The sequence below is a fragment of the Myiozetetes cayanensis genome, unplaced genomic scaffold (genome assembly GCF_022539395.1).
Source record: "Myiozetetes cayanensis isolate MyiCay16 unplaced genomic scaffold, myiCay2020 scf17, whole genome shotgun sequence".
NCBI lineage: Eukaryota > Metazoa > Chordata > Aves > Passeriformes > Tyrannidae > Myiozetetes > Myiozetetes cayanensis.
The window spans coordinates 7,884,642-7,911,087 of NW_026087378.1; the positions used below are offsets into that span (position 1 = coordinate 7,884,642).

At 54.0% G+C, this 26,446-nt stretch overlaps 1 protein-coding gene across 1 annotated transcript; it reads right to left on the reverse strand.

Moving 5' to 3' along the window:
- Positions 1–11,214: 11,214 nt before the first annotated feature.
- On the reverse strand, positions 11,215–24,165 carry HRH2 (histamine receptor H2). The gene is made up of 4 exons (XM_050311976.1): positions 24,021–24,165; positions 16,884–18,383; positions 13,698–13,859; positions 11,215–11,959 (listed from the first exon to the last, which is right to left on the reverse strand). The coding sequence occupies exons 2-3, from the start codon at positions 17,951–17,953 to the stop codon at positions 13,841–13,843; spliced, it is 1,089 nt and encodes a 362-aa protein (XP_050167933.1). The 5' UTR covers positions 17,954–18,383; positions 24,021–24,165; the 3' UTR covers positions 11,215–11,959; positions 13,698–13,840.
- Positions 24,166–26,446: the final 2,281 nt, after the last annotated feature.

Below are 26,446 nucleotides of genomic sequence, written 5' to 3' on the forward strand. Positions count from 1 at the left end.
CAATTTACAGCTTGGGTAAGTAATGAAGGAACCCAGCCGGGCGTGAAAGCAGGGGGGAATAGTGACCCTGGGTGGATGCAGGGCTCTTTTCCCCCTGCTCCTCTAGTCCCCCAACCCCTTCATCCCTCTGACCTCCTTTTCATTGCTGCTTATTGAGAAATCCCAGTTTGCTCGGCACAGCTGTCTGGAGTAGCTCCTTGTAGCCCCAACCTGGGGAGTTCAGCAGGGATTTTGAGCCCTTGTAGAGCTCGGAGATGGGAATGGCCCCAGAGAATGGGGAATATGGGGCAGGTGAAGGAGCAGAGGGATGTGCACTCCAGGGAGAGAGGGGCCATGTGGGACATACTTGCCTCTGGCATCCTGGTGAGCAGAGGTGTCCAGAGTGGTGAGGGCCACACCGGCCCCTCTGGCATCCCCCAGCCCACACTGGCCTCTGCAGTCCTCGCTGTGCGGTGCGTGGGCGGGCTGGCAGCGCTGCCGAGGAACGGGCAGCAATCCAGGCTTGCCGGTGAGAAGAAAATAATTTCTTTCCCTTATTTTTCCCTCTACAGTGTCCCAGCCCAGCCTGTGAGTGCAGGGATTTAAAGGGGATGTGTCCCAGGGCCATTACTCCTGGGTTAACGGCAGTGGGGATGGTTGATGTGGCTGCATCTGTGCAGCAGAGCTGAGCTCTCCCTCATGCGTGGGCTGCTGGCTGTGGGTGCTTCCTGACTTGCCTATGGTGAAGGACCGGCTATGGGGACTATTGCTACCCTGGGGCAAAGCTAAAGTGTGGGCAGCACCCGCAGGAGGCCAGAAGATGCCCTGTCCCCCTCACTCTGCCCACGGGGAAGCTTTGAGCACAGCAGCACCTCAGGAAGCCATAGGAATTGACCACCCTCCACCCACATTCTTCCCTGTCCCCTGTGTGCTGCCCACCAGCTCCAGCAAGGGGCAGGATCCTCCCAAGCTCTCCAGTCTGCTGACACACGATGGTGCGTGGGGCTGGGACCAGCCTCCCTTCTCCCCTCTCTGCTCGACTCCCACCTCTGCTCAGAGCCGGCTCGGAAACCAGCCAGCTAATGATGCGAGATGCGGAGCAGATGGGGGACCTGACGCTGTACTCCCCAGCAGAGGATTAAGCATGCAAATGGATGTATAGCGACGTGGTGCCTCTTGGCCTGCATCCTTTCCACCCCCACCACACGTATGGCATTTCAATTCGCAGCCCCCAGGCTCCCTGCCCACAGCACCCCGGGCCTGGCCTGCAGCCACACATGGAGGGCAAAGATGGACGGACAGACGGACACAGGACTGCGGATGGTCCATGCAGCCCTGCCTGGGTGCAGGATGGCCCCTCCTTGAATTGTGAACCCCACCATGTTCCTGCACCGTAGTGGCAGTGGTGTGGATGAGCTGCATTTGCTGCATCATTTCCCCCTTCTTGCACTCCTTTTGTAGCATCAGTGGGTGCTGCTGTCCCATGCCCTGTTTAGGGGGAGATGCTGTGCAGAGATGTAGAAGCAGGGATGGGACAGGGACACAGATGCCACAGTTGCTTGGTTGTGCTGATTTCAGAGGCACAGCCAGGTGCTACACCAGGGATGCTCTGGGATGCTGGCAGAGCTGTTCATGCCCTGGGGAGCCCCAAGAGTCAGCAGTTTAGCTCCTGCAATACCCATGACCACTTCAGCCTCAGGAATGTTCTAAAATTTGAGCTGGCAGAGGCAGGACAGACTGACTGAGTCCTACTCCACCTCCAAAACCTGTGCAGAGCTGGAAGGTGCAGGGAGGGTTGGGGCTTCACAATGCATGACCTCACCATGTGCCCCAGGGGAACTGGAGCAGCCCCAGTGGAGACCAGTTCAGCTAGGAGTGGGAGCAGAAAGGATGCCCTGCTTCAGCCCAGCCCTGCAGCCATAAAACCTGACTCCCCCTAAAAAGACACAAATTATCCCCTTCCAGACATGGGAATGAAACTGCCTCCACCTGCAGCATTGCTCCCTTAGACCATCTCTGCCACTGCAGCAGCCACTGCAACGCTGTTATCTCTAATGCCTGGGAGCAGGAAAGAGATTAATATTCATCACAAGGGAGCGGAGCATATGGAATATGAATAATGCTAATTGTGTCTGTATAGATTTAGCGTAAGAAGCTTCCATGCATTAAGGAGGGAGGGAATTAGTTCTTCTCTGAACCGTTTCAGACTCATTTGTGGCAAAGGAGTGCCTGCCTGCCTGCCTGCCTGCGGGTTTGGAGACAGGGGGGAGGATAAAACTTGTGTCCCGTGTCTGAGTGAGGGAGAGGCTCCAGACTCAGGGTGACTGTGCAGGTGAGCACATGCACCCTCTGCCTCTCAAAAAAAATGGGTAACGGAGCAAATTTGGTCACTGCAGATGCCAGGGAGGAAAAGGGGCTGCCTGCAGCAATGTGAGCTCCATAGCCATGGGCTGCTGCAGCCAGAGACCCCTCCAAGCTGCCTACACTGGAGCCAGCTCTGAGCCTGCCCTGCCCGGGCTGGTTTTCTATGAGTGTGGTCCCGCTGGGCTCCTGGTCCCTGGAGCCAAAACGCAGTAGTGCAGTGTTGTCGGGTGGTTCCTGCTCCCACTCTGGGTGAGTTCACCTGCCCCCAGGTGAAGGCAGCTGCCGTGTGTGGCAGGCAGGGAGCTGGCAGGAGGCAGTGCCCTGTGCATGGAGGGCTGGAGTGGTAACGAGGTGCTGGGGGTGAGAAAACTTCCTACCTTAAATACTCATCCTATTTGCCTTCTGGGGACAAGGGTTGGTGCGCTGTATTAATCGAATCAGCTCATGGCTCTAGTGAGGTGAAGAGGAGAAGGCTCATTTGCTCAGCCAGGCAGGGAGAGCAGGCTGGGCACTGCAGGTCCAGGGCTCCAGTAGAGCCCCCCTCGACCCAGGCAAGTGTGACCCCTCCTCATGTGGCATGGACTGACACGTGGCAGTGTCACCTTGGCCATGGGCAACCAGTATGAGCAGGGGGATCAGGGTTGCCTCCTGCAGCACATAGTGCTGAGCTTCTCCCTGTGTGTCCCAGTGTTGCAGAGGGGGTCCAGGCTGGACATCCCTCCTCTGCTGTACACCCCAGAGATGGTCCCGTGGCAGTGGGGAGCTCAGGAAGGGCTTGGTCATCACTCTCCTGAGAGCCAGAGCTGGCCAGGGAGATTTTGCAGCCCCAGTAGAGGATGGAAAACACCTGAGGTCTGGCTGCTCCCTGAGATACCTTCTGGCATCCCCACAGGTGCAGTGTGAGGATGCCTTTCCCAGTGCTCTCCAGGGCCAGCAGCCGCAATTGTCTCAGGTTCGACCATTGCCCTCTTCCTTCCCTCCCCTCCCATCACTGAGAACGTGGGATTCCTCTTTCTGCACTTTGATCTCTCCAATTTTTAGCTCATTCCGTCTGCTTTATAGGCACTAATCCCTCCGCAGGCACTGGGGAGAATCCACCTACACTCCATGCAGTCTTAAGTCTTATTGTATAAACAAAATCTCAAACACGAAATCCCTAATCCTTAATGGTTGGAGCCTCTGATACCTGTTCCCCCGTGTCCTGCCCGACAGAGGCTGGAAGAGGGGGAAGGTCTCTGCTGTGTTTACTCCCATTCTCAACCACAGCATGGATTAAACATCTGTACATGCCTTTAACCTTGGGTTTTTCCTTTTTTCCCAGCGGTCCACCCTGGTGAGCTGCCCCGGCCCCCTCCCTGCTCCATTGCATTTGTACAGCTTAGGGGATCAAACTGGGTGACATTTGGAGTTGGGATATTTAAAATGCAAATTTCCCCTTGATGGATAAGTGGAATTTGCTCCCTCTTATGAAGGGAACCTCTGGGGAGAGCCGAGCACTACGGCCAGCCTGCTCTGAATGCGAAATCCGGATGGGGGGAATCCCTGCCTCCCTCCAACCTGGCACTTCTGGGCAAACACTGCTGCAATAACCACCCTCATGACCGCAGAGGTGTCCACATTTCCCCCAAACACAGCAAGAGGTAAGAGCTGCAGGGCTGGCAGGGAAACCTGTGGTGTTTCTGGGTTACAGCCAGGGAAGGAGAAATCTTGGTGGCCGCCGGTGTAATCCCAGAACTGATGTTTTCTTCCTCTGCACCCGGGGTGTTGCTGATGTATCATTGTCTCTCCTTCCCAGCTCAGAAATTAAAGCTTTCACCACTTTTCTTGCTGCAGAGGAACAAATGTGTGTCTGAGAGAGAGATTTACACTTTGCTTTCCCTTCTGGAAATGGAGCGTGATTTTCCAGCGACTGCAGATGCTGGGCCTGTCCTGACGCATTGAGACGAGCTGTTGGGTGGGGGGGGGAAGAAGGAGCCCCCCACCTATCCACCCTCCCAGCCTGCTTCGTCAAACCAGGTGGGTTTACACCCCAGAGGGTTTGGTTGAGAGGGTTGCAGTCCTGTACTACTCCCTCTGCACTCCCTTACGTGCCTCGCTTTGTGTCCCCCCTCTCCCCCGCCCAGTGCAGGCTCCAGGCTGGGCTGATTCACCTCCTGGCATGGCTGTACTTGAAACCTGCTAAACCCCCACAAAGGGAGGAGAAGTGAAGCATATTTAGGGAAAAATGCTCGATTTGCTGCCAACCCTTTCCAGAAGGGGACTGCAGAACCCAGACTGCAGCTGGTTTAGAGGATTATGGGGGCCAGGGGAGGTCAGGGGATGCATAAACTACAGCAGGGATGGGATGGAGAGAGGCAACCCCGGGCTGGAAAGCCCTGGGAGGGCTGGGGGAAGTTCACCAGTTCTGGAGCCTTGCACAGGCAGCAGCTTCTTCCCTCCTCTTTCACCCAGCAACAATTTAAAGCAAAGGGGAAAAACATAAAGCAGAAAAAGTTCAGGCAGCTCTTTGAGCTGGTCCCGGGCTCCTGCAGTGGCTGGGGGCTTCCCACAAACCATGATGCACCGAGGAATATCTAGAGCGTCATAAATACACTCTGGGAATGAAGGAAAAGGGATTTGAATTTCAACTTTGATGCATAATGTGCTTTCTCTAAAAAAAACCAAACCAGCCTTCTTGGCAGGGACCAGACAACTTCACACTAAATCTCCTGCAGGAGCATGTTGCCAGTTGCAGAGATAAAACCTCAATGAAACACAATTAGCTTCCACTTGGATTAACCAAACTCGCCTCTCTTCTCCCACCCAGCCACCCTGTCCCGGCGTCGGGATGGCGATCGCTCAGTGCCAGCCTCCTGTGTCCCCAGCCCTGCTGGGAGCGGGACGGCTGTGCCCCGGGGGGAGGATAACCCTCCCTTCACGGCTAAGGGGAACTGACAAGTGATGAATACACGAAAGCCTGAGCGCTGCAGGGCAGCCCCTGCCGTCTCACCGAGGACGGCGGCTCATCAGGGCTGGTTTGCTGCGGTTCTCCGAGATTTGGGGACTGGTGGAGAGCCTGAGGCAGGGGATTCATGTTGTCCCCTATGGTCCAGCCAGCTCGGGGTTGGGGCATGGCACTGCTGCCTCCTTTCCCTGCTCAGTGCCAAAGGAGGAAGGAGCATGCAGAGGGGACCTGCTGGCAGCAAAGGTTGCAGAGAGATTTTTATTTTAAGCAGGAATACCTTGAATATTGATTTTTTTAAGGTTTATAAGCTGAGATATTTTCTAGCCTTAGTGTTTTTAGGCTTAAGCATCACTCATGGCGGCAATGTCTCGCCCTTGTTTGCCTCTAACTCCCTGGGTATCACTGTGAGCCCAGACATGTGTCAGACTCCCTTGTGCCCTGGGCACTTTTTCGGAGCAGGTGCTCACTTCCAGTCTGGGTCAGTGCCCCAGAGCAAGGCTGGCAGGGACAGATCACAGAGGAGGTAGGAAAAACCCCTTGGAGCCATCCCGGGGACAGGAGCACTCCCCAGCCCCTGCAGCTTCTGCCCTGCAGGGAGGCAGCTGACAGAGGGAACAAGAGATGCTGGCAGGGCTCTGAGGGGAAACCAGCCTGTTAATTAAGAGCTTAATTACCCAGTAGCGAATGGTGGACTTAGCTCAGGCTTGAAGCAGGCCAAGCGAGTGAAGTGCCCTCAGGGAGGGCCGGGGGAGGTGAACCGAGGGCAGGTTTCGCTTTCTGCCGTATTTGTGAATATTTGCAAGATCTGTACATGGAGAGAACAGAATCCTGCAGCCTTCTCAGTACCCCTGTCCCTGCTGTCTCCAAGGTGCCAGCAGGAGGACATGTGATGGGGATCACTTGTCCCTCCAACAGTACAATGTACCCCAGGGAAGGAGTGGACCGTGGAGGAGCATTTCTGATGGTGAAGGAGGGAGGGGAGTTTGCGAGCTGGAAAGGGAGAAGGATTTCTTTGGTGTGGTGTGTTTTGCTGCAGAAAGGCAGTTTCAGCTCCAAGGGTAAGGGAAATGAAACAGAAAAATGCTTCCTATTAAGCAAAAGGGATGGAGAACCCTGTGTAATAGTGCTGTCTGCAGGGCCTTCTCGCTCCGCATTTGCATCCAGCGCGGCCTCGTGCCAGCATTTGGAGGGAGCTGTGCTACGGCAAGATGGGACAGAGGGGATGAGCTCCCAGTCCTGCAGCTCTGGGTTGGGGAAAGCCACATCTGACCCCATGGATGACAGGCAGTGCCTAGAGAGAGGATGGGTGGATGCCTCCACATAAATCCCTGTGATTCCCCGGGCAGGTCCCATGGGGAAACTGGGATGTCTCAACCCACAGTCTAGACTGAGACAGGGGCGTAAATAGCTGCTGGGTGGGGGTTGGTCAATGCCTGTAGCCAGCTCTGAGGGTTTCCTGACTTCTGGGACATGGGCAGTGCTAGCCCATCCCCTTGCCTTCCCTGCATTGGGGGGAATGCAGCAGAGAGTGCTGCAAAGCCCAGCAGAGACCCCGAACCCAGCAGGCACTCTGAGCCTGGGGCATGGCTGCGGTTCTTCATCAGGGGATGCTCCTTCTCTTTGCTATTAGACTTTTTAAAATCCCAAGTAGGCCCAATGTCTGTGTGGCAGGAAGAACAACATTCATTCTGGAGCTTTCCCAAGTAATTCATCCTCTGAGAAATTAATTATCAGCACTGGCGCTGCGTTTAATCAGCATCAATCCCTGTGTGCATGGGGTCGGAGGGTGTTGCCGCCTCTGCCTCCAGCGGCTCTGGGTTCCTGCCGGGAGGGAGGAGATCTGCTCTTGCTGGGATGGGAGCTGTGAGCAGGGAGAGCAGATCCGGCTGGGAGTGTGCAGTCCCAACAGCTGTACAAACACCCCCAGGGTAGCAACGCCTGTCAGCCATGCCCAGGCCAGGTGGCTGGGCTGTGATGGGGCAGCCTCTGGTGCTGAGAGCGGCTTAGACACCCACACAAGAGTCCCAGGGTGCCCATCGGGCTGGGAGCAGGAACAGAGCCCGGGAGGTAGGAGTCTGCAACTCCATCCTGCATCGAGCACAGCAAACCCACGCAGACAGAGTGCAAACCCGTGTGTGTGCGGGTGTGCAGCACACTGGGAGGGCGGATGTTGCAGTGTTTGTGTGCTGGGGGACACAGGGGCATCTGTTCCAGCAGAGCTGCTCTGGCAGCTGTTTCCCTGACAAATAGTGTTTGGTTTGGTGGTAGAGCCTTAATGAAAGTGGGGAGGGGAGGGGAGTGCCTGCCTGAAGGATGCTCTGGGGGAGAAAGGAGAAGAAAAGGACAAAGGGATGTTGGACATGGCCGCTGGCGATGGCCAGATGGCTCCTCACAGGACTTACATCTTGTTACCTTGCTGGGGGCACCCGGCTCTCATCAGGCAGCTCTGCATGACATGAGGTCTGGGGCTACTGGGAGAGGGTGCATTACTGGTGGGGCAGAGGGTCTGAGGGCTCCCTTCAGTCTGTGTTCTGGATGTAAGAAGGTGCTGGCTGGTGTGTGGGCTCAGTCTGTGCTGGCTGGGTGTTTTTGGGCCATGCAGCTCCCGAGCTGGAGGGCAGAAGCTGGAGGTGCTGCCTGTGTGCAGCACAGGCTGCCATTGATGGGGCTGGGACTGGCTGGGGTGAAGTGATGCTCTCTGGACACATCTCTGTTTTGCAGCACCAGCAGCTCCAGGTCCAGCAGTGTCACCCACACCACTGCCTGGGAGACTCCAAAGCCCTGGGTCCAGCAGGACCTCAACTAAGTGTGGACTTTTTGGAGATGGGGGATGATGAGGGGCTTTGGGGACCTCTGGGACCGTTGTCCTGGAGAAGTTGCAAATTTCTTGGTGTGGGTACATGTTTCTGTCATACTTGTGCCCTCTAGTGGCTTTGTCCCCTTGGCAGTTCCATGGCCACCATCCTGCGGTGGCCGCGATCAGCCTCGCCCTCCACCACTGCCGACCTCGGCATCGACGGCTGTAGGGAAATGCTGTGTGACAAGGGCTCTGGTCAGGCCAGGAAGGCATCTCAGCACTGCCCAATGCCTTTCCCCATGGTCACCTCCTTCAGGCTGACAAGGAGTGCTTACCCTTGTTTTCAAGATGCTTTGGCATGGAAATGTAATTTTTACATCTGGGGGGAGGCAATGGATTCCAAACCCTTCTCGGAATCTTGATTCCCCAGCCAAAACTGTTGGGTGACTGACCCCAAAATGTATTTTATTCCAGAAAATTTAAGCTTGAGATTTCTAACACGAAGTTTCTAATTTTTGACTGCTTGAGGCTGTTCTCTACCTCCCTGTTTTCTCTGTGTTTAATCACATGACAGCCTGAAAAAAAAAAAACAAACCCACACTTTTTTCTCATTCTACTGATGTTTCTCTTTTATCTAAAAGAAATAAAGCACTCCTTTGCCTCTGGCCCACGGCAGCCACCACATCTCAGCTGTGCTCCTCAGGGATGGGATGCCTGGATGCCCTGCGGCTGCTCCTGTGTGAGGCTCTTCTTCCTCACATCTCCTCTCTGCATGTTTTTGGACCCTATCCAGAGCTGTGGCAAGGATGGGAAAGGTGGTTTGGTGGGAGAAGCCCAGACAGGCACTGTGGGTCCCTGGGGTGGCTGATGGAGCAGGGTGACAATAGGGTACCCTATATAGGGCAGTGTGAGCTCCTGTGTCCCCTGTAGGGACAGGGGGATGGGGTCATCCCCATGCACTTGGCAGCCATCCCTGCCTGGGCTCTCTCCACTAGCAGGGGGATATTTCCTATCTGAGAGAGCAGATGTTGGTTAGGAGCTTCCTAAGCAGTTTCTCTTCCCTTCCAGAATTGCTGCTTGGAGAGAGAATTAAATTCCCTTTTGTTGTCAGTTTAGAGGAGAACAAAACCAAATGTCACCTGGAGAAATTCTTGCTGCTGCACCCCCAGGGGATGGAACTGCTGCCTCAGGACCAGGATTAGCCCATCACTGAGAAAGCTGATGGTCCCTGAGGGGATTAGACAGATGATCAATGCTGGGATTAGCTTGTATGGTGGCTGTGGTGACAGCAGCGACCTGGAGCAGCAGCTTCACCCTGCCTTGCACTGAGCCAACCCATCCCCAAACCATTCCCGTGGCATCTGGGTCTGGTCCGTGAGTGGTGTCATGCTGGTGAGGGGCTGGGGACAATGGCACTGCGGCCATCACTGCCACAGATGTTCCATGTTTTGGATTTCTCCTCCTTCCAGCCTCGTTAGTATTGAAATTAAAAGCAAGTGTTTGTGAATTGGTAGCTGTTCTCCAAGACCCTAATTAGCAAATCTCTCCATCCCCTGGGGCTGCAATCTAATAATCAAAAAAAAAAAAAGAAAAAAAGAAAAAAAATCTCAGCACCCAAACAAGCCCCAAACCTTGTTTGATGGATTAGGAGTGCTACTGGAACAGTAGGAAGTGGCTCTTCCTGCTTAGTATGGTAATTAAACACTTCAATTGCAATTATTTTTGCAATTAGATAAGTCTCTAATTGCTGTCATAGGTGGCAGGGCTTTGGGTGTGTGTTTGCCAGTTCTTCCTCCCTGAACTGGATTGGAGAGCGGATGCTACTGGCGATTCAGGCCTGCCCCTGCTTAGTTTGTTTGGGGAAGACAAATTCTCCACAGTGCTCAACTGTGAGGACTTGTCTCCTGTTGCTTTGTAAAGATGCTGATGAGGCAATTTCTCGGTCTGCTATGGGGAGCTCAGCCCAGGGTCCTTGTAGCTCCTTATCCCAACACTGTGTGAGGGAGGACTAGGAGAGAGAGGATATTGCCTGCCAGGGCATCACCTTGCTGAGGATGTTTCCTTGCTCATTGATGCTTTGGTGGGGCCTGGCACTGCCCTGGCTGGGTGCTGAGGCTGCAACACCACTTGTCCCTCGTCCTTCCTTGCTCTCTGGAGGCCATTTGCTGTCTGTAACCGCTGATTGCTGGGAGAAGGGTGTAAGCCACGGATGTACCAGTGGTGGGTGCTGACACTCAGTGCTGTGGTGGCTGGGGGTGTCGAGGGGTTGGGGGCTCAGGCAGGGTGAGCTGTGCCAGGTTGGGGAGCTCTGTGTCCGCTGTGGGCGATGCCCGTGGACAGGTCTGTGCTCACAGCAAGCGGGGAGAGCTCCGAGCCTGCGCTGCTGCCGCTCTGGGTCCGCACCTGGGGGGCTGCGGGGTGTCCCCTGTTGCCCCCCGGGGTGTCCCCTGCTCCCCAGACCCGGACACTCACTGCATGGGTGTTGCCATCCCAGTCTGGCCCCATGCTGGGAGCCCCCTCTAGGCACCCCTCTCTCCGGGAGGACCCCGGATCTCGGGGCAGGGGTGTCCTGGGGCAGCCAGAGGAGCACCAGGACCGAGTTCTGCTCTCGCCCGTGCCCTCTGTTGGGCAGAGCCCCAGCGCACATGGAACCAGCTGGCCTGGGGGCTCAGCTGCCTTCCTGGAGGATCCTGCAAATCAGGGATGCTGTGGGGTGCAGGGTAAGCACGCTGTTTGCAGGGTAATGGGGGTCAGGTGTATTCCAGGAGGAAAACTCTTGCTCTACAGCACAGCAGTGTGGGAATCCATGGGTGTTCCCGTCCTACCTGGTCCATGCTGCCTGTTGCCCACTTCTCCCATCAGAAACCAGGGAGGGATCATCTGGCTGATCCCACAGGCCAAGATACACTCTAGGAGGTGACAGCCTTGCTCAGGGCAGCTGCAACTTGTATCCTGGGGACTTGTGCTGTGTGTGTCCAGACTGTGTCCCAGCAGAGGGATGGGACAGCAGGTACTGGGGGAGAGGGAGACACTTCTCAGGACAAAGCATGCCCCCAAAAATCAAGCATCTCATTTTCCTTCTGTCTTAAGCAGATTTTTATATTACTGATGATTTCTACACAGGCTCAGAGCAGACACATCCTCTTTTGGCAGTCCTAGTGTTGAGCTGCTGGGGAGGGCAAAGGCTGGGGCAAACCCCGACTGATTAGTGTCTCCCCATGGCCCAGCAGGCTCCAGGGCCCCTCTCCCCCTTGCAGTGGGGCTAGGACAGGGGCTGTGAATCAGGGAAAGCACCAGGGATGCCCAAACCTCCCCAGCATGGGAGGCAGTTTTGCTCCAGCACTGATGCTGAGGGACTGGGATGTCCTGAGCATGGACATCCAGCACTTGTGACATCCAACTCATCTGCCGTGCTGAGCCACATCACCCTTCACCTACCAGGACCCCTGTCCTCTCTGAGGGGTAGATACATCCCTTGGACAGAGTACCAGGGAAGGTAATACCTGTGTCGCCCTTCTCCATCCTACGCTGGTCTGTCTTGCACCAAGACCTCAAATGCAGCCCCTTTTGCTCCCCACCCAGCACCCTTCCAGCCTGATCTGCTCACTGCTGTGGGCCTGGGGAGGGCATCCCTATCCCAGCCCTGCCAGGGGCACACACTGGCTCCCAACTCAGCTCCTCAGGCACCTCTGCCTGCTGATGTGGGACTTGATGCTGGAAGTGTCACTGCTCTGAAAGAGCAGGGGAGAGGCTCTTCTGCAGCTTCTCCAAGGGCTCTTCAAATACACCACCCTCCTGGGAAGAAACCTGGGTGGGCAGAGGCCTCTCCAGCAGTTCTGGGGATGGAGCAAATGCCACGTGCCAGAGTAGGGATCCTGCAGGGGAAGAGAAAGAGTGATCAGTGGCTTTGCAGGATGCAGATGGTTCCTTTTCCTCCCCCCTTTCCTGCTCCCCAGTATAAGGGATGCTGCATTAAGCACCCACTGTGCCTGGGAGGGACTGTGATGTGATGCTGGGAGGATGCTCTCGGCAGAGCACGACTAAATGCCGAGTGCTGACATTTGGGCAGAGCAGAGCAGACTTGCATCACCTCAAGGCCCGTCATCTGACACCCCTCTGAGTAATATCGTTTTGCTTTGTGGCTTTCTCTGTCTGTTCCTCCTGTCCCCTGGGCCGGCCAGCAGCAGTGGGTTGTTGCCTCTTCACATAGCTTGATAAAAGCTGGTATCCTGGGGTTGGCAGTGCTCTGTTCCTGGGCGCTCCTTCTCCCATGGCCCCTCTCTCTGCGACTACATGTGGTTCAGGGACTCTTTGGGTGGGTGTCCAGCATGAGATGACATTTCCTACACCCACTCCCATGCAGAGAGGAAATCTGTGGTTACACCAGGACCTCAAATCTCCTGCAAACCTCGTCCTCAGACCTTTGCTTCATTCTGCTGATTAGATCAGCAGTCTCTCAAAGGGTGGCTGGTATTTTGCCTTTACATTATGGAAGCTACATGTGTTTCAGAACATGAAGCTACATGCATGTCACAGTGAGGGAAAGCACGAAGCAGAAGAGCAGGAATTGGTGTCCTCTCTGCCCCTGCTGACTGCCTTGTGTCTGCTGCCAGGGGGTGAGTGCTGTGCCCACCCTGGGGAGCTTTACCGTGTGCTTTGTGGTTTCCAGGCTCAGAGGTTCACTCTGCTCCTTCCTGCAGGGCAGCAGTGATGCCACCCCAGAGAGCAGCATCTGCAGCCTCCAAGCCTTTGGTTCTCCTTCTGCTGATAGGCAATGGCATTTCCAGGGTGATTCACAGTACCTCTAAGAAGTGCCCCAGGGCAAGAGGGCCCTGTGCTCCAACTCCCTCCCAGCTGCATGTGTGGACAGATAGCACCAGCTCCTGCCATTGCTGTGACCTTGGCTAAGGTTAAAAGTGCTCAGTGTGCAGCAGGGACAAAGTGTACCCAGCTTGCAGCATGTAGGTGACTGTATTTCCCCATAAGGCACAGTCAATACAGAGAGCCCAGGTTATCAGCATGCAGCTTTCGAGGGAGAGCATATGGAGGTCAGGGTGACCTTGCCTGGTTCTTCCTGAGAAGCCCTGCACAAAGTGGCTCTCTGGAGCTGGGAGGTATCCCCTTGCATGGCAACTGTGGCCTCCAGCCCAGCACCACTGGGAGAGAGCAGCAATGCCTGGTGCAGCATCAGCTCTTCACCTCGGGAGCCCTGCCAGCATCTCCGCCAAAGCTGCTGGCAATTTATGTGGATGTAGGCTTGCATGAAAATGAAGTGTGCTGGAAATGTATGGTCTGAATGCAGCTGCCTCTGCAGTGTGTGAGGGACAGGCAGGATGCAGCATCTTCCAGAGCACTGCAGGGTGGTTCTCTAAGCCCAAACCTCCGGGGCAGCCGAGGGATATCCAGCTCTGTGCACGTCCCCTGGGCTTGGGCTGGGTTTGGAGAGCAAACGGTGCTGGATGAAGGAGTGGGAATGCACCTCTGATGGTATTGCCCTCTGCATGAGGTACCATCAGGATGGGATGGCTGGACCAGGGAAAATGCAGGGGTTGCCACAGCAGGGAGAGCTGCCTGTCCCTCGCTTGCACCCCACGACCCCAGCCCTGTACTCACCCCGCAGCCTTTGCCTCTGCCGTTGAGTTTCTCACTGAGGAAAGCTGTGTTGTCCTTTTCACCTCACACACAGGATTTTGGAAGAGGGCAGCCAGGAGTTGAAGGCTGGGAGATGTGGGTCCTAGGGCAGCAGGCTGGCTGACTCATGGGAGAGCTCTGGTGCTGAAAAGGGTTAAATTGTACATGAAGACAGAAATAAACAGGAAAGGAAGAGACCAATCTGTGAGTGGTTTTGGTCTGTGAAGCACCAAGGAGTGCCTGCCTGGTGTCTGTCCCCTGAAGCCAGCAGCTATGGCAGGGACACTGACTGGGACAGTGACTCTTTCCTATGGAAACTGGCTTCTCCTCTGCCCATATACTGTGGCCATGGTCCTGCCTCAAGATGCCCTGAGCACAGCTGATGTGTTTTCTGCCCAATATATCCCTGATAGTGCTGAACACTCCTCTCAGGATTTTAATCTCTCTGAACTGCAGGGACTGGTCTCACAGCCTCCAGCCATGAGCATGCTGAGCACCAGATCTCTTCAGAGCCCTGTCCCACTGCACTGAAGCAGCTCCCTGAGGTCCATCAGTGATTTTTTTACTAGTTTTGTGTGAAATGAAATGCTTTCCCCTGGTGCCCAGTGGGGAGACAGAGGCAGCTGTGTTCCCTTGCATCTCTGCTTGGCCCTGCCCTCTCCACCCTCGCTGGTCCTCAGCCATGGAAATGCCTCCAGTCCTTTAAAGGCTCCTGTGGCTTTTGATTCCCTGCCCTGCTCTTGACACCCCTGAGACTCGCTGCAATTCTTTAGTATTCCCACTCTTGTTTGTTGGTCCTTTCTCTATGCTTCATAACTGAAAAGAACATTGTTATTAAGGGCAACGGTTCAAAATTCTACTGGTTGTGCTTTCCCTTGAATGACCCCATGGAGCTACTCTGAGCAGAGCTCTTCTGAGCTCTGGGCCTTCTTATCTGGGGAGTTATGAGCTTGTAGAATGATTCATGTTGGTCTTTTTATATTAACATGACTGGGAAAGACTACACAGAGGAGAAGAGGGAGAGGAACCAGCTAGGTTTGTGCTTGGGGTGAAACTGGCTGCCAGTCTTGGGGTGAACAGGTAAATCTTGTGCCCACCTGTCTTGTGTGGTATTATTTGAACCAGATCATCTGCCAACAGCAGATGTTTATATATGTGACTATGGAAAAAAGGGTTAGAAGGGGTCACCTGTGATCACTGGTGAGTCATTGCTGCGCAGGTGAGAGGGCTAAGAAGAGAAGGAGAGAAAGTAAAAGCAATAACTGATCATTTGGTGCTTGAGCAACTCCTATCTGATTGTGAGCGGAAACCACAGCGGTGGTGCTGTGTAGGATGGGAGGGAGCTCTCTGGATTTAGAAAGGTCAAGAAACATCCCCTTGCTTAAGTCTTCCCTCTGGGAAATCAGGGAAAGAATCTTTTCTACCCGGAAAAGCTAGAAGGGGGAAAGCCAGCAAGTCAGTGACCTTGACCTCTGTCTGGGGAACAGAAGCCCATTTTTCTTCCCCTTTTATCTCCCTCCATCTCATTATCCTCCCCTTGTGGTAGGCAGCATTTTGAGAAGTCATTGACGTTTAACTTCTCTCTCTTGGCTGAGTAGGGATGTCTCGGCAGCCTGTTTCCCATCGCCAGCTCTCCCGGTTCAGCTGCAGAGCCCCAGTGGTGAGCTCCTGGTTTGCCCAGGGGCTGCACTTTTGTGTGAGTAAACAGGACAGCTCTCTTTGTCTCTCTGTGTTTGCAGAAACATCTCCACTGTGTCAGACCCGTGTTTTCCATATGTTTTTATATACAGCCTATAACTACATCTACCAAATGCTATACCTTTGGACTCTTCATTAATTCCTTGGAAACTGAAAAGGCAGCCCTAGGAGCTGCATTCTTGCATTTCTTCACATTCATCCACCCCTCTGTATCTCCTCTGCTGCTCCTGTCCCTTGGGTGAAGTCACGTTGGAACCCCAGGGGATGCACGATGCTGGCTGAGCCTTTTGGATGGCTCTGAACTTTGGTTCACCTCCCTGTGTTCTCATTTTGGTGGCTTAAGACCGTGTTTCTGGGGCAGGATCAAGGGCACGTGCTGCAGGAGACAGCACGAGTGCGGCTTCTTTGCTGGCACGCTGGGAACAGCGAATCAAAGGACTCCTTATCTATGGATGGAAAGTTTCTGGGCTGCTTATCAGGCACTGCTTAGAGGTTAGATTAGTCTCAGGAGCAGCAGTTTGACAGCAAGCGTCTCTGTTCTTGTGCTTGGCTGAGTGAGCACCTTGGAGTGAGGGGGTGTGGGGGTGGCACAGCCTTGCAGGGGTGTGGGTGCCCAGGGCGAGGACTGGTGCCACAGCCTGGCACAGAGACTTGCACCCCTCCTGCTTCCTCACTGCACCCACACCCCTCAGTGGGGCTGACCCTCATGACATGCTCGGGATGACGCTGAGGGAATTTTTGGCTCTAACTTTACATGGGCATTATTAGTATTTCTAAAAACATTTGCCAACCTAATTTTGGCTACTCTTGCTCCTTTTCCAGAGATGGGAATGGAACTTGCTGTTGGCTGAATTCACTCCTGATGCAAACTGATGGCCAAAATGCTGGCGGTGCGTGGCTTGGCTGGAATGGGAAACAGCCGAGCTGCTCTCCAGGGAGCTGGGGACCCAGACCTTGGCTCCTGCAGGGACTCTGCTTGGCTGCATCTGCTGTGACTCTGTGCCCCAGGACTAATTCCTGTTTTTCCCTCTGTGATGGATGGTCACCTTTCCTGGGCCCCTGCAGCTCTTCTGTGTGCCTGGACTTTGCTGGCTGTTTGCTACTGGGACCTGGCTGGTTTTTTGGGAGCAGCCTCAGCTAATGGCTGCACCCCATTCTGTACAGATGCAAAACTGTTCCCATTACCCAGCAAAGCCAGGAAATGTTTTGTGCTCCCTGTGAACAGTGGCAATTGCAGGGGAGGCCAGTCATGTGGGAAGCTACCAGACTGGAGGGACACAAGCTGGGTCCCTGCGCATGGTGATGAGTTTCTACTTGGCTGCAAAGAGCAGGAGTTGCCTGGGCAAGGATCTCCTGATGGGGCATCACCTTGTTGCTTAGAAGTTTATGGACAGTGTGGGGTCCCCACCTCTGCCTTCCTTTCTGGGGACAGACCTACCATCAAAGCCCCATGTGTAGGAAGGCTCTTACCTCTTGCAGGCTCCATCAGTCAGCAGGATCCCCTTCTCATTCCTCATCTCCAGTTTCAGGGTTTTACCTTCCTGCCTGCCCCTGGATTGGGCCTTCTGGAGGGGAGGCAGGCGGGAGCTCCTGGGACCCCCTGTCCTCCAGCAGCGCAGCAAGTGCTGATATGCCACTCGGAAATCCCTGTTGAGTGTCCCGTAGAGGATGGGGTTCAGGGCTGAGTTGGCATAGCCCAGCCAGAGGACAATGGACATGGGTGTGCCTTTCACCCTGCTGTCCCCCCACACGCCCCGGTATGTGAACACGGTGAAATAGGGGAACCAGCACACGATGAACGCTCCCAACACCACTGCCAGCGTCACAGTGGCTTTGTGCTCTTTCACCATGTGTGACGTGGGGGTGTTGCACCATGTGTGGTTTATCCTCTTGGCTTGCTCCCTCGCTATCTTGAGTATCCGGTAGTAGGTGATGCACATGATGACCAAAGGGATGTAGAAGGTGAGCAAGGCGTCCACTAACCCGTACACAGGGTTCACCTCCAGCGTGCACTCCTTGTTGCAGATGGGGACCGTGTTTTGGACGGCTGTCCCATTGGTGTTCCAGCCCAGGTGGATGGGTAGGAAGGAGACCATCAGTGAAACAGTCCAAATAACAACCAAACCCACAGCCACGCGGGGAGCAGTGACCAGCTGGCTGTAGCGGAGTGGGGTGGTGACAGCGATGTAGCGGTCCAGGCTGATCAGGAAGAGGTTGAGGATGGAAGCCGTGCACAGCATGACATCCAGGCTGCTGTAGATGTTGCACAAAGTGCTGCCAAAGGGCCACACTTTGGAGAGCTCATAGAAGGCAGAGAAGGGCAGCACCAGGAGAGCCAGCAGCAGGTCAGTGATGGCCAAGGAGACGATGATGCAGTTTGTCAAGCTGCGGAGCCGGCGGTCAAGGGTGACGGCCAGGCAGACTATGATGTTACCACAGAGAGTGATCACAATGAGGATGACGAGGCAGGACCCAACCAGCAGCTGCAGGGGAAAGTCCATCCTTTCTTGAGAGCTTGTATGGTTGTAACATGGATCCATGGTGCAGCTGCATGGATGGAGCAGTCCTGCTCTCACCAGCTCTGAAGTTACTTGGAGTAAGCCTCTATCAGGCAGGTCTAGAGACCTTCCCAAAGTGACCCTTGGTCTACAGGGACCTTGGAGAACATTGCAGAGTTACTTTGCATGCTCAGCCTTGTGTGCTGGAAATAACATGGCCTGGGGAAAGACATGGCCCTGCAACTCACTTGTATCCATTGGCCCCGTGTGGGAGCTCAGTGCTGGGGCTGATAACCTGTGTCAGCTGCTGGTGGCTCTCAACTGCTCCTTTTCTTCTCCTGCCTTCTCCTTTCCTCTGAGCAACCATGGGTTCATGTCTTGTGGGCTCTCATGCTCTGTGCATGTTTGGTTGGTGACAGTGGTCAGCAGTGCTCCAGCAGGGACAAGAGTTTTGCCACCTCCCAAGGACAACCTGCAAACAAAGTGTCTGGTGAGACACTGGCACAAGTTGCCCAGAGAAGTTGTGGCTGCCCCATCCCTGGAAGTGTTCAGGACCAGGCTGGAGGAGGATCTGAGTAACCTGGTCTAGTGGAAGGTGTCCCTGCCCATGGCAGGGGGGTGGAATGAGATGCTTTGCAAGGTTGCTTCCAAACCAAACCATTCTGTGATTCTTTGAAAGCACCAAGTCAGAGCTGAAGTGGGCAAAGGTCCTTTGAGCTGCCCCTCAAGCCCTTCCAAAATCAGTGTCTACACCTCCCTAGCTGCTCCAGCCCACTTAAACCCAAATTGGAAAGTCCTTTGGCAGCCAGACACACATGTACCTGCTAGCTGGACCCATGTAATGTAGGTATGCTGAGAGAAGGGCATGAATTTTAGAAGTATCAAGTTCCTGCAGGCTTACAATAAAAGCGAAGACTAGGAGGATATGAGGAAAGAATTTTCCTGAGAAAGAAGTGCTTATGCAATCTAGCAAAATTAGTTCCAACTACATAGTTTCTGAAGATTGGCTGTGGTTGTCAGTCTCATTAAACTTTGCCCTTGTATCTGTGCTTTGCAGCAGCCCATGCTTTGGGTTGGTCCCTGCCATCACCAACCACAGTAGCTCCAGCAGCCTGGATAGGAAATCCTCACTCTGCTCTGGGCCCTGGGGAACAATCAAAACATCCCTTGTAGGGATTACTTTTTATGGCTATTTTCTGTATGGATATAAATAACAAAAGGCCTCATTTTTCAAGGGCAGAAACAACACAGGAAACCCCTCTAACTTCCAAAAGAGCTCTGAGTTGGTGATTACGGTGGTCTACAGAACCATATTGCTACTAGATTCAAAGGGGCCTCAGTTCCAGTGTGACTGGAAGCAACACTGATGTTGGGAATGTACCCAAAGGGGATCCTCACGGAGCCACCTGTGGCACAGCTTGGTCTCCCACCATAAGCTTCTCCTATGAGGTGATGGTGGGGGAGAGCTGTGCTGGTTCACAGGGGTGATGCATGATCCAGCTCTCCAGGCTCTCTGCACCCCATAGAGGGCAGTGAAACCCTCCCTGCTGGTGCCCAGGCTTGTGCAGGAAAATAGAACTGATTCTCTGCAGGGTGCAATAGCCTGTGGAGATGGAACAAACAGAAGAAACTCCAGAAAATGAAAAGGTCCGGCCTTGTCAGAGGGCAGAGGTGAGATTTTAAAGTTAAACTCACCCTGCAAGAACAAGATAATGCTGTGGAGCAGGTTGAAATACTCTTCAGATGATTTATGTCTTTGATTCAAGGTTAAAGGCATGAGGGCCAAGGGAGGCAGTATACCAGGGAGACTGCATGAGTAAATAACCACTGATTGCCAGGAACCATAGGGGAGAGAGATGGGGACTGGACCACTGAGTTTGTAGGCGATACCCACAGCCCTGCTGCCTCTAAAGGCACGGAAAGTGAACGACAGGGAACGACCCAGCCTCTGGGAAGCCTTTTGCTGAGCAGAGCAAACTCACTGCCAGACAGGAGGTCCTCTGAATTTGGGTGCTGGGATTAAGGCTGCTGGGAGAGGGATGTGATGCCTTCCAGCACGGTGGCAGTGTGTGGAGCGGTTCCTCTCCTCCCGCCGCAGCGCAGGCTCTTGCCATGGAAAGCTCTTTGTTCACGCACAAAAGGAGCGTGGAACAAGCTGAGCGCTGCCTGCCCACTGACGGCAACGAGGAGAACAGGTTGTTCTCACAGAAGGGTATTTCCAAGTGAAAGGGATGGATTTTTTTTTTCATCACTCCCAACATGTGGAAATGGCAGATTAAATTATAGGGGGAGTAGCACACTTAGAAAATGCAGTGGGTGGATTGCAGCCTCCTACGCGGCTGCTTTACCACACACCAACAACCTGCTCCTGTCACCAGCTTTTGCAGCTTCTGTGGTCTCTGCTGGGCCTTGGCTTGGGCTCTGCTGGTAAGCCCCAGCTCTGGGCACATCGACACATTCAGCACCTGCTGTGTTGTCAGGGTGGCCCCCAGTTCATCCCTGCACAGCACACCTGGCCAGAAGGAGTTTTGCTTCTTATTGCTTTTTCAAATTAGCTCAGAGCAAGGAATGGCCACCGGGAAGAGGGCTTAGGCATCCCCATCTCTGCAGAGGAGCGCTCAGGTAGAGCTGGGATTTTGGCAGCTCAGTGTGGGCTGCAGGACTTGACTGCCTGCAAACCCTGGAATTTCCTTGGAATGTTCCTCCATAGGACAGGGCAGAACCTGCTGCCTGTAAGGTCAGATGTGTGATATTGCCACTCTAACTGTGGCAGAGGTGCAGGAGACTTCCCTGTATCCCTCAGCTAAATTATCTCACGGCAACATTCCCACAAGTGAACATGGCCTCTGGACATGGCTTTGCAGGAAAAGCAGGCTGGAGGGCTGGTACAGGTGAGGGCTGTCAGCCCACTGCCATCAGGACACAGTCCCTAGAATGATGCATCCAGCTCAGGGCTCTCTCCTAGAGCCTCGGCTCTCTGGCACTCCAAATCTGCCCCTGGCTTTCTGCCCAGGTCGCTCACAGTCACCTTTAATACCTGTGTCCCCTGCTCTTGTGTTCTGGCAGAGTGAGTTGATTTCCTCCTTGATGAACGAGTGGAACAGCTGTTTCCCATGGCAGTCTTTCCAGCAACAGCCTGAATAAATGATACCCTTCCAGCCCTGTCTCACCAGGCAGCTTTTACGTTTACCTGATTATCCTCATTATCACAGCCTGGACCTGTTCAGAGTTCAAAATCACCCTCCTGACATTAAAGGGACCAGAGCAGGGCATTGCTTCTGGGTCATCCTTCTAGTGCCTTTTCCAGTGGTGCTGGTGCTCTGATGGACACTATCTCTGCTGTGAAGACTTGTCAAGTTGCATTTGTTTTGTTGCAGTCATCCCGCGGTTCCCTAAAAGCCAGATACTTTTCCTATGGTGTTTTCAGCTGCTTAGAGTAGCAATTTTTGTTGTTAGGCCCTAAGCATATGAATTTGTGCTAGCCCAGCGTGTTTCTGTTAATGCTCTGGTTCTTCTCCTGTAGTACTTAGTGCCTTGTTGAGTGCAAAACTTTTCCCAAGTTTCTCACCAGTACATTTTCTTAGAGAAACCCTCATTTTCTGAGCCAAGACCACTAATGAAAATCATTAAATAAAATTTACCTCTAGGCTGATCTTTAAGGAACTCTGTTAATAGCCTTCTTTGGTGCATTAATGATCCTTCCATAGTAATGTCCTATCATCTTCCCATTATCCTCTTTACAATTCTCATACTAATTTCTGCCTTCTCTTGCCTGAGCAGATATTTTCTGCTCTGTTGCAGTCCATGTTACATTTGATCCATTGTGTTTAAAATGGCATTTATCTCCTCTGGGGAGGGGGCTGTGATTCATTCATTAAAAATTTCTGTTGCATTTTACCCTTTCATTCCACACTCTCTGCCCCCCCCCCCGATCTTTCAGCATCCTTTCCTTCAACATCGTTAATTCCAGCATTTTGTGCACTTTTGCAGTAAGAGTAATGGGATGCAGCGCCTGCTCCAGCAGTGTAGGGATTGCATTGGCTGCTCTCCCTTCCTGTGCTTCTACTTCTGGCAAAACAGGTTTGCTTTAAAATCTGTTAAAAGCCTGTGTACATCGGCACCGTGAGCGGATACATGGGCAGAGAGGAGCACTCAGTGCCTGGATGTGGCAGCCTGTCTTTGGGAAGTGCTTCCCACTACCGGAAAGGGCACCGACAGAAGTGGTTGCGGGCTCAGGAGAAGCTCCACATGAAACATTTTAGCCCCATCCTGGGGACGCTCTCAGGCAGACCTGAAATGTTATTCTCCCTCCTGCATTAGCTTCTTTCTGAGAAAAGTGCAGGCAGAAGTCACTTAGCAGCAGAGCGAATTCCCTGGCCCCGCAGAGCTTGCAGCAGAGCATCATAGCTTTTTCTAAAATTATATTCAAGTGTTTCCTGAAGTTAAACATCTGGGCATGCTGTGAGAGGTACTTCAGCCAGGGCTGTGAGACGGGCAGGAGTGTGGGGGTTTCTTCTGGTCTGAGAGAGGATGTTTGAGGTTCCATGGTGGGGAGCAGGCAGGGCTGGCAGTTGCAGGGACCATGAGAATGGGCTTCCTGACCCCTGTCAGAGCCAAGAGCCTGCCCCATATGGGACAAGAGAAATGTGCCAGAACCAGGACTTGAAGGCGATGCGAGAGAGCACAAATGTGAGTGGTGCAGAAACTAGTTTGCCCTGCTGTCTGTGAAGGGTTTTGGTGAGGTTTTGGGGTAGTTTCCAGTTTATGAGAAGCCTTCCTGGAAGGGCTGTGCTCCTCCCATACAGTGGATCATAGCATCCCCCAGCACACCTCTGCCCCTGAGCTCAGTGAGCTCCATCGCTGGAATTTCAGCTCCCTTGTTTCCACCTCTTCCTTGAAATCCCTCATCTCCCTTCTGCTTCTTAGGGCAGGGCTATCAAGTGTGCTGCTCACTCATCCAAGGTGCTTCATTCCCTCATTTGGGTGGGTAGACACAGCTCACCCTGGATCTTACAGGTGCACAAAGGGAGTTTCAGTCTCATTTTGGCAAAGCCCCTTTGGAACCTCACTGCACCTCTGGGGTTGTGAGGGGATACTGGTGTCCTGTGTGGCTGCATCCCCAGACACTTTTGTCCCTGCTCTTTGGTCTCCTTCAGAGCCTGGTGCTTTCTCTTCCCCATCCCAGCCTGATCCCTGATACAAAGCAGCAACTATTGAGTCTGACATGAGCAGAGGGGCTGGAGGAGGCAGGACATCACTGCCACCATCACAATTCCCATCACTGCCACCAGCCCTCTATCATGCTTCCCCAGGAGGAAAAGGACTCCATGGATAAGGCAGTTAGGACCCCTGAAAGCAGGAAACAAAGAGATATGGGGAACCCAGCACAGCAGAGCAGCCAGCATTTTGAAAGTTAGTTCTGCAGAGAAAGGTGAAACTGAAAACAAAGCTTCAGGGCTCGTGGGTGCTCTTGGAGTGGCCCAATTTCCCATCAGAGGTCCCACGGTTCAGCCTCCTGATGAAGCCTATTCCGGGCAGGGCACAGCGAGCAGTGCATACCCTTGGGGATTACCCATCCTTCCTGTGCCAGAGCTACAGCCCAGCTTGGGGGTACCCTGCCTCACAGAGCCGACTGTGCCCCGGGATGGGGCAGCAGCAGATGCCCAGCAGCTGGAAGGGTGTGGAGGGCTGGATGGAAGGGCTGGAGTGCTCGGAGAAAGGGCTCAGACAGCTCAGTGCCTCAGTTAAGAAACCTTGTGGGGAAGCTGCTTGGGCAGAGATGCTGCACACCAGAGATATTCAGGCAGGGCAGGGCTCTGCCTCTGTGCCCTGGGCACACTCCACCCTCATTCTTGCTCTGGCCCTGATGTTCTCAGCTTCAGCTGTCCCCACCATTAATAGCCAAAAAAAGTCCCCAAACTGTCCTCTGCTCTAGCCACCCCAGGGAGCCGATGGCACAAGGGTCTGATGACCCAGGTGGCCCATTGCAGGGTCAATGGGCTTAGCACACCCCAGACGCAGCAGTGACCCACCCAACCTCTTTGAGATCTTATCTAGAAAGTAATTTACCAGTGTATCAACTAAGCAAAAAGTAAGACAAAAGCTTTACCTGGGAAAGGTGCTGCTTTCCCACAGCCCCTGAGTGGATGGGAGTCCTCAGTGCCTGCGCCGCCTCTAACTTTTCCCCGGTGTGAGCGCCTCAGTTGTGAAGGCAGAAGCGTGTGCTGCGAGAGGCGGCGGCTGCTCCGTCCCTCTCTTCTCCTCCCTCCCTCCCTCCCTCCTCTCGTACCAATATCCAGGCAGCGGTGACTGCAACATGAGTCAGACCTCAAGTGGGTGGGATCAGAGCCGCGAACTCAGACACCGAGGTTATCATCCGGCAAATTTGAAATGCTGAAAGTGAGATGAACTCCAAGCACGTGGTGTTCAGGACTCCGCCGAGCCGTGCCTGGCACAGAGAGCAGGGTGGGATGCCTGCTGCCCCCCACTGCTGCTTCCCTTGAGTGCTCCCATCACCTTCCTCACTAACATTGAGGTTTCAGGGCCCTTTTTGCTGGTGGCTTGCCATGTATAAAGCCTTCCTCCCTCCTGGCTCTCTTCTGCAGGCACACGCTTGCCTGCTGCTGGGAGCTCTGATGCCATCACTCACTCCCAGTTTTTAGCTTAGCAATCCATGTGAACCCCCTGAGAGCAAACACAACTGAACCTGGAGCTGAGTGTCAGAGATGGCTCAGGGAAGATGGTGACTCTTGTGTAGCACTGGGGAGAGATAAGGAAAAAGGTGGGGTAGTTGTAAAGTGGGTGGAAGAAACTGGAGCCCAGTCAAGGCTGGGGTGCACATTTACTCCTTATGCAACTGGAAGCATCACGGAAAGTCCACGCTGACATCCTGGGGGTTCTGCACCATGCTGGAGAGGGGTTTGACCTGCTCTGGTTCGGTGTCAGGGATGCTCCAGGCTGGGCATCTTTTCCTCAAGGCCGCACTCACCTATCCTGAAAATTGTCTCCTTTGCGTGTGATGGCAGGGAGGAACCACACCAAATGACAAACAGGCAGTGACAGCCTTTCGTGTCTCTCAAATCTTTCATCTGCGGGCTTCAAAGCACTATGCAAATATCAGCTGCTGGGCCAGCTGTGTGAGGACCTGTTTCCCCTTTTAGCTCTCCCTCTTGAGCTGAGCAGGTCCCGGGCTGCCAGCAGAACTCCAGCGAAGCTTGGCCACCCCCTGGCTCCACCTGAGAGCAGTGGAGGCAGCAATGTTCTGAGTGAGGTGCTTCAAGCCCCAGCAGCCATTTCTGAGTTCCCTGCACAAAGAGCCAAGGAAGGACTTATTACAGCCTGGCTGTGGCACCTGGGCTTCCCAGGCTGGAAGCAGACAGATCCTGCTGTTCCCTGACCTGGGCTGAGCTCCCCCAGTGCCCTGCACTGGGAATGGAGAGCATGTCCTGGCCTCGGCCTCTTCCAGACAGGGATACCGGTGGCACTGGCGCACAGACCAAAATGCCTTTGATCTGTTTATCTCTGCAGACCTAAGCACAAATCTATCTTTAATAAGCTTATGATCTGCTAGAACCAGAGAGTTTTCCCACTGATCAGCAGCCGTGATGTGTCTGGGTAGCTGAGCTGGGGACCGGCTGCCAGATGCTTCTCAAGTGGCTGGTGTGTGCAGCCTGCGGACGCAGAGGGATCCCTCCTCGAAAACAAGATTCAAATCTGCTCAGGAATGTCTGCGTCAGCTAAAGTCACTGGGGTGTTGATTTATTCCAGGGGCCCTTGCTTGGGTCTGGTCTACAAGGGATCTTTCATCTGGAAGTCTCAGGATCGTAAGCGCCATTTAAGGACAAAGTGCTCTGGTTATTGGGGCAGGATTCCCTCTCCAGGCCCCTTGCCCTAAACTCTCCCAATAAAAGGTCCCTGATGCCCATGGGGCAGGCTCTGAGTTCAGCATTCTCCATATTCCCAAGGCCTCTGGGGAGATCTGAGGGTTAAACTCTCACCTGGTTCATCAGCCCCCACGAACAGCCAGCAGACAGGAATGGTTGTACCATCCCCACTACTCTGCCTTCCCCATCCACTGGGACCTGCACCCCAACCCACCCTACCCAGCAGCCAGAGACTGGGCTGGTGGCTGGAGCTGGGGCCAGGCTGCTGTGCCTGTCCCAGGCTGGATCCCTCTGTCCCAGCTCTGCAGACGGACACTGTGTGCAGACTCTGCTGCACTGGCACTGGGAAGTGGCAGGACCTAGAGCTGAAAGGAGCTTTGCAGGGACCTTCCTGCTGGCATGGACTGCTGTGCACTGTGCATCTGCACCCTGGGAAGTGGCAGATGTGATACCTGCAGGGCCTGTGGCTGGAAAACATTGTTGTTGGCAAGCTCTGAGAATGAAGGAGGCACTTGATACTCATCAGACCTGATGTCTGACCTGCCACATGTGCCCAGGCAGAGCAGACACCTCTGCCAGGCTTGGCTGCATGGGGCAGGCAGCAACCAGAGCCACTCATAAACTGGGACATTCCCTGAGTGAGCTGTGGAGT

What these genes read in the sequence shown, in the direction of transcription:
- HRH2 (XM_050311976.1), bottom strand. Translation starts at nt 17,953, where the DNA reads ATGGATCCATGTTACAACCATACAAGCTCTCAAGAAAGGATGGACTTT.